The sequence below is a fragment of the Acanthisitta chloris genome, unplaced genomic scaffold (assembly GCF_000695815.1).
Source record: "Acanthisitta chloris isolate BGI_N310 unplaced genomic scaffold, ASM69581v1 scaffold21508, whole genome shotgun sequence".
NCBI classification, from domain to species: domain Eukaryota; kingdom Metazoa; phylum Chordata; class Aves; order Passeriformes; family Acanthisittidae; genus Acanthisitta; species Acanthisitta chloris.
Window position 1 is genome coordinate 80,213 of NW_008686785.1, and position 8,126 is coordinate 88,338.

At 47.8% G+C, this 8,126-nt stretch overlaps 1 protein-coding gene across 1 annotated transcript in view; it reads right to left on the reverse strand.

Moving 5' to 3' along the window:
- PREX1 (phosphatidylinositol-3,4,5-trisphosphate-dependent Rac exchange factor 1) overlaps nt 1-7,710 on the reverse strand; it is a gene marked incomplete at its 5' end in the record, with an annotated part of 69,424 nt that extends 61,714 nt beyond the window's left edge. The window contains 2 exon segments of the mRNA XM_009080335.1: nt 4,503-4,625; nt 7,639-7,710. Coding sequence (XP_009078583.1) covers nt 4,503-4,625; nt 7,639-7,710 — 195 coding nt within the window.
- Nucleotides 7,711-8,126: the final 416 nt, after the last annotated feature.

Consider the following 8,126-nt stretch of genomic DNA (forward strand, 5'->3'; position numbering starts at 1 on the left):
TCAAATGCACATAACCAACATGCTACAGAAATTGAAAGAAGGGAGAAGTAGCTTCAATGACTAGACTGAGGTACTTACACTGGGCCACATCACACCCAGCAGCACGTGGGGAACAAAACCCCCTATTAACAAATGAGGGTCACCATCAGCAAGTTCTGTTCCACTGTCTCCAGATTCAAAGACACTGCAACTTCTTCTAACTAAAATGGTCAGAGATGCTGAACACATTGCAAACACCAGACACCTGGAAACACTGGAGTGATTCACAAGAGAAGCAGTAACAACTATTTCCATGGCTGAGCAGATCAGGCAAAGGGTGAGCTGCTTCTCTCGAGGTGGTGGGAAGGGCCGAACACTCAGCAGCTATGCTTGGAGATTCCAGGATTGCATTCACTAGAGTAGAAGGGGGTCATGAGACTGTCAGGCTCTAGGCAAGCTGAATGAGTCACAAACCAAAAAGACCCATCTTTTCTGGGTGCTTCTCACAACAGCAGTCTCCTTCCTGGCTCAGGTTGGCTTCTGTGCCACAATGCAGTGCCACGCAGAGGCACCCAGAGCAGCTACTCTGCATACCAAACACAGTGAGATGCATTACTGTGGCACTGCCAGGGGCACAGTGCAAAGCCAGCCAGAGCTAGCCTCTCAGGGCTCCACGCCACGCTGCCACTGCCCTCCAGGCTTTGCTGCTGCATCAGCAATCTGCTGTTTAGGATCCTGGTCTGAAAACATTCTAGCTGAACTTCTTCACCTCTACAGAACTTAGAAGTTAATTTCTTGGAGTTCTGAGTGGACTCCTGGATCTCCTAGAGTTTCCTGTGTCAGCTGAAGATAGCTGCAGCATCTAGCTACTTTTAAGGCAGCCCATAGTGATCCAAGCAAAAAAACACTGCCAGCTGAAGAAGTTCAGTAATCTGAATCCATGGGAATACAGCTGTATTCACTGGCTACTCCCTTTGCTAGCGTCACATGGAAAAGAAATGGTGTTAGTGTCAGTTTGCAGACACTCAAAGGTAGAGGTGCATACTCAGGGACCGTAAAACACTTTCGGGTTTGGTTTATCACTAATCTGATGCATTTCTTTACCCTCCTTGCACTCCCAAAAGAAAGAATCGAGAATAAACAGATCTATGTCCAAACACAAGAACAATGGTACAAAGCAAATAAAACAACAGCCATGAAGAATATGGTGCAAGGAGCTGGAGTGCAGATGTTCAAGACTCTTATCCTTCCATCTGCAGCTGTCCATATTGCTACTGGGGTGTAACACTGGGAAGCTGCAAGGAAACAAAGGCTCCTGACCACCAGATGCAGGAAGAGGCAGGGCTGAGTCCATAGCACAACAGAAAACCAGGCAATAGCACTGCTGTCAACCATAAAAATGGAGGTACAGAGTAAGACAGGCCCACAAGTTTCTCCCTCGTTTCCTCTCCCTCACCTCTCCTCCAGCCCTCGGATGCACACAGCCTGACACCCAGAATAGCAACCACTGACACAGCAGCACCCACTGCTCAGGTTTCTGACTGCAGCTCTGAGCATCTGACTTTGGGAGGTTATATTTAGACCACGACAAAATCCCTCTACGACAGCTCAAGACAGTACAATAATTATGCACACACCAGAGTGCTTCCCTCAAGTCTTTCCCAGCTGTCCCCACGCTGGCGACCCACAAATATGAGAACTATGCTTTAAATCACTGTCTGAAGTGTTTAATTTCCTCTCTGGGTGACATTCGGTCCTGGGCTCTCCCATCCTCTGGTGAGGAAATTATCAGTTACGTAATTACAGATGTTAGCCCGGGAATTCTGAACCTGCAGTTACAAAGTGCAATTATGGTCAGAGATGTGACCACAGGAAAATGGCACCTTCTGACTCAGCAAATCTGCTGGACACACAGCCAGACCTTCTGATTCTGGTGACAGAGTTAGTCTGTACTGCTCTTAGTTTGGTTAAAATAAATCTTTAACCAACAGTTTATTCTCCAAGTATCTTATCTGGGACTAATTAGAACTGCCCACAAATTAGTGCAAACTTGAAAACAGTTTTGACTAGAAAAAAGCAAGTAAGACATTTGGAAAACTGTAACCATTTTATCTGGATGTATTTTTAACAGGGCGAGGCATTTTCTTGTTTCAAAGCAGGCTGAAACCAGTTTTGTCAAGATGAAAAACCCAAGCAGAAGATGAAATTCTCAAGGAAACAAGACCCCTGAAGAGCCTGGTCCGTCACAGCACTCTGCTCCTAGGAACGAGCGGAAATCGCTGCCAGCGAAGCCCTGGTGACACGGGCCCTGCCCACCCTGGCCTGGCCTGGCCCCAGCTGCTCACGGCTGCAGGCTGCACTGGGAGGGAATGCTTCAGTGTTCTTTGGTCTAGTCACACTGAACCGCAACTCCAGAACCAGCTCCAGCACCCTGCCATCAGACAGTACCTGCTCGGGAGCGTCTGACACGTGGAAGGCAGTGTCTGTCCTCTGAACATCATGGCAAGTGCATTTCAGCATCTCTTAAAGTACTTCAAGAAGTCAGTGTGGAGTAATGGCTTTTTTGAAACCTTTGCAAGATCTGCTTGTGTGCTTCACATGTTCTCAACGTCCGAATCCTTCCTTAAGGTAATCCATTTCCTTAAGGTAATTATGGACAAGATCAGCTTTTTCCATACATTCTGAATTGAATATATATTTTACTTCCTTGTGCCCAAGCTGCTTCTTCCCTAGGGAATCACGAAACAGTTGAGGTGCACATTATTTCCACTGCACTCCAGGGACAGTGACCTAGGCTGATCTCAGTCAAACTGGCTACCAGGAGACAAACTGATCAGCTCTCATCCCTGTGCATTACCAGGTCAGAATTCCTGTGCCGTTGCACGTTGGACGGGTAAGGATATTGCATCATTATTATTTAACAGTAATAAATACAGAATGATACGTTGATGCAGCAGGAAACACCACCAATGACTGCACCTCTGATGCCTGGTGACTGCCTCTCCAGGTTCACCCTCCGCCCAGTGACAGGAGGCTAAGGCTGCCAGTCCCTCAGCTCCACTCCCACACTCCCAGCCTGGCAGAACACCCTGACACCCTCCTGATGGACCTGACCTGGCACACAGCACAGCTGCCCCACAGGCAATGATTCCAGCCCGTGTCCAAGGCTCCAGCTGAGGGCACCAGGAAGGTTTTCAGCAGCTCCTCACGGCTGGTACACTTCTGGGGCAGGCTCTCAGTATGCCACTCCTGACACTACTTGAAAAACTGGCACAATTTCAAGTAAAACTTAAACAAGGAGGGTGGTTGGTAAAGTTCTGTGAGTAAGGAATGTCTGTGTAACTGCTGTCCACACAAACCTCCTGAACTGTGAAAGCCTGAATTTTGATTAGGAAAGTGTCATGGAAGGTATTTTGATCGGAAATTGGCCTGTGGCTTAAAGGAGTTAATAAGAATTTGGAGAAATGGCTATTAAGTACATGCTTTCTAATTTTCAGACACCTCAGGAGGGCAGCTCCAAGTGAAAAAAGAAGTTCAACTTCAAATTATTTTACATGTAAATTAGGTAACTTTGCATTTAAATTAGTCCAGCCTGTAAGCAAGTGTATGCATTTTATCCTGCACACACAGAATGCTCTATACACCTACTCATCAAGAGGATGACACACGTGTGACTGAAATCAGGCTGAGCAAAAAACACAACCAAAATCTACCACAGGAGGAATTGCAGAGTATCACAAACAGCCCACAACAAGCAAGGCAGTGGCAGATCCCAAGCTGCACTTGCCCCGTCCAGGGATGGGTCTGTGCCCTCCTGGGCCCCTCGCCGCACCACGGGCCGTGCTGGGGTGTGCAGGAGAGCAAACAGCACAGCCCTCGGGCAGAGAGCCAGAGGGCACAGAGGGAACTGCCAAGATGTTCTAAACTACCTGGGACTGGCAGAGCCGCGTGCGTGTCCAAAACCCAAACCTGACTCACCTCTGAGCCCCAGAAGGCAGGTGCTCACCCACTGCACAGGAAAGGCTGTTGTAGCCAGTGCTGCACTTCAGCAAGAGAAACCATCCCATACTACCCTTCAGATACTGAAGGACAAACATGCACATTCACCAACCACTGTAAATGATGCACTGTCCCTTGGGTTTCATTTTGATCTTTATAGGTTTCAATTGTTAACAATTTTACAATACACAGGACAATTATTAATGCAATTGAGACTGCGCTGCATTATTTGAAATGTCTGGAACCAGAGCAAATTCTCAGCAATAAAATGTGATCAGCTGGGTGAGAAAAAAGGAAAAAAATACAATGGGAAAAGGAAGAGTTTCTAAAAATACCTCGTTGCTTAGCTGAGTTTGATGTGGTTTCCATTGTTCTAACCTCATTCACAAGTTTTTTCCCACCCTACCTACAACTTTCATACAAGACACATTGTCACAGTATTGCTACAAGCCTCAGAGATTAGGGGCAGGAGAGCCTATGACAGGAAACTGTATTTTCAGATAGCGTTAAGTCATTGTACTTACAAATTTTAAGAAAACATTTCCCAGTTCATGCTGAGACTGAGGTTCTGGTTGTAAACAAAATTCCAGGGCAGCCAGGAACTCCTTGTGAACACCAAGAATGTCTTCAATGTTAGAAAATAAGATCTGAAATATAAAGAGAAAAACATTGCTATCTTTTAATACCTCTGAGAGTGTTTTGCTAAGGCAGTAGCACTTAAGTATTGCGGCTCTAGACTCACTGTGGCAGGATCCAAAGCACAGACAGGGAATGAATTGCACTGCATCTGCCCCTTTCCAAGCCCCTGGGGAAGTCTTTACTGCTACTGAAGTACCTGCTGTAAATGCAGGTTCCCTCTCCAGACCCCTGGGGGCATGATGACTGCAGGCCACCTCTTTCAAATCCCCAGCAGATTTCCTATGAGACCAGCCAGCTCAGCAAGGACACAAGGCCAGACCTCACACTGCAGAGACAGGAGCAGGAAGCTGTTTGCCTTTCCCTCCCATGCATTAGGGGAAGAGGCCACCATTAATGCACACTTGTACCTCAGAGCTCCTCTCTAGCTCTCCAGGTGAAACATTCCAATGCACTGAATTTGCACCAATGGGCTCTGAACCCAAGGATCCCCTGATAGCTTCCAGAAAACTTCCTGTGCTAGTTCCAGGAGAGCCTACAATGGTTCTGTCCCGTGGCTGGAAGTGATGTGCTGACACGGTGGGCCCTGCCCGCACGGCTCTGCCAGAAGCTGTGCCAAGAGGGGATTAACAAGCAAGAGGAAAACATCTGTCAGGGATGGTTTTATCCTACAGGAGCTGTCTGCCAGGGGTGGTTTTGACTCAAGGCATATCTGTGCAATGGGATGAATTCTGTGGGGTCCAGCAGAGTTCTGTTGCAGCACAGTTTGCACCCAAGGCAGCACACAGACCCTGACTGCTCATGCCACAGTCTAACTCGGTTACCACCCCCAGAAGCTGCACCACCTTCCACCTGCTGCAGCAGTGAGAGGACAGCAGTGCCAGCTCCGAGCGCAGCACAGCACTGACACACCAGGAGCTATTCCCACACGGGGCAGCAAATACACTGAACCTCACTTTTTACAATGCTGCCACAGCTGTTAGCCACTGGGCCTGGCACAGGACTCACTCTGGCCTTTCTGGAAAGGGGCTACAGTGGCCAAAGACAACTGAAATATTCAGTGCTTAGCACCAGCTGCAGGAGAAACCTGCAACAATAATACTGGGAGCAATAACCCAAATTGCCCTAACAAGCACTCCGAGGCGAGTGCTGCGGAATACTCTCTACGCTCCCCTCGACGCTTCTGCTGCATGAAGACAGAGGAAAAGACACACGTCTCCTTACATCAGCTGCCAAACCACTGTTCCAGCCCCGCTTCCCTCAGCCGCCTCGCAGCTCTCTGCTCACTCCAGACACATAATACCAGCAGGCAGATTATCAGGAGTCCCACCTTGCTTGTCCTGCCTCTGCCAGCAAGGAGGGAGAGAGGAGTTGGAAATAAAGAACAAGTCTCTTTCAACTGCAGGAAAGGCAATGAAATTATTTGGTGTAGTGAGAGATGGAGGGTGGAAGGGTTAATATTGACCCTCGCCAGGAGAACTGTGCCTTTGTGATTCTGTTTCACCAGCAATAGGCATAGGTCCTCTCGTACTGACGAGAAGCTCTGTTATGGAAACCTGGGTATTGTAATAACAAGAATAAATGAGGTCTCACAGTGGCCTCAAAAAGACACCCCAGGCACTTCAAGAATGTCACAGAAATGAAGTGGTACTTCCCCAGAGGCGTGTGATAAGCTTCAAGTACAAATACATTGGAACCAGCAGAGAAAATACAGATTCTTCTGCACAGGCTTTGTGGGAACTCCATCGAATTATGTGGCAGTCATAATTAATATTAATTTTGATGACACATGAATAATGATGGAACCATAATTTTCATCAACATCTGCAGCTGCTCATGAAATTGGCACATACTTGCGAAGGTTTATTTTCATGCAGAGCTTACTTTTTGCACACTTGTCTGCACATGAGATCTACTGTCAATAATCCTTTGTGGACTTTTTCTTCAGCCCTAGCTGGGGAGTGCTTGGGGAGTGGGGCCTTCCCAGCCTGGAGACAGCGAGAGGCTGCCAAGCCATGCTGCTCCCAGAGCCTGGTGATGCCACGGCCCTGCTGGCCTGCAGTGCTGCCAGCAAAGCAGGGCCGGAGCCCGGCTGGGTACCGAAGGGATGTGGTGCAGGGAAGGGAGACACATGCCAGCTGCAGCAGTACTGCCTGCTGTGATGCACCTCCTGTTCTTCTGCCCTGCTCCCACAGGTGCAGAGGGCAAAGCTGCTGCTGCTGTCAGAGCTCCAGGACCAAACAAGCCCAGCCAGCAGGCTGCTGGGCAAACAAACCACGCTGTCCCACTCACCCTCAGAGCTCCCTTGCATATGTGTACAAAGAGGGGTTTGGTTTCATGTGCATATGTGTACAAGGGGAGTTTTTAAGCCAAATTACTACTTCATTATGGCAATAATGAAGAAGGTTCCCTGTGACCACAGGCACTAGAGAAGCTAGGACCTCAGAGTTCTGTTTCTACGTTCCTTAACTCTTTCAGTGCAAACTTCACTTGGGAACTTCCTCACACCAGGGTCTCACATTACTTAGTCCTCCCCTAAGAACCCAAATTCCTTTCCACCAGAACACAAATGAATATTCCTGCCTCCTTCTCATAAGCCCTATCTATTTCAGATTAGTAGAAGACAGCAGATGTAAACTGGCTAACTGAATACTGCCAAGCAAAACAGACAAGTGCTGTGCATTCCCTGCCTTTCCTCTCAAAGACACTGAAATGGCCTCTCTGTCCTCTACCTACCACTTCACAAATCTTGCCAAAAGTTAGCATCTCTGACAACACTACACTGTTGCCAAATTTTAACTGAAATTAGCTGTTGAGATGAAAAATTGCTGGAAGATGACAGCACTACGAATGGGCAAACAGATTGACAGATAAACTGTCAACATGAGCTCTTTTCCTTAGGGAACCAGCTTAATAATCAGCAGCAATATGACAAGAGGATACTTGATATTCATACCCCTGAACCTAGCCTTTCATTGCATATCATTTTCCCTACCAAGAAAATGAGGAAGACAGAAGAAATACCTTAACATTCTCCTCTGTTATGTACTTCTCAGCTTTGTCCACAGCATTCTGGCGAATCCGGTGAAGAAATGCCTGCAGAGACAAAAAAGATTATGGTCAAATGGTTTGATACAGTTTGATTTCACTCTTTTTTATCTTCTAGGCTCCCATCAACACAGTGCAGCTGATAACCTTTCAGACTCAAAGCATGTGAACGTTTATCAGCACAGCACCACAGGCCTTAGACTCAGGGCTGCACTCCGGCACCACCAAAGGCAATCAGCACAACGCTGCTGGGCTCTGCCTCGCAACAAATGTCTTCCCTTTGCTGAAACTTTCAGACTTCATCATCTGTTATTCCAACAGACTACAGCAGGGTCCCTTTGCTTCTCCTCTGAAGGTTTCCCTGCCCCCCGGACACAGCTGTACTGCCCGGGAGGCAGCGAGCGCGACACAGAGCAGTGTTAGCACATCCACACTACCCACACTGCTGCAGTGAGACACAGGCA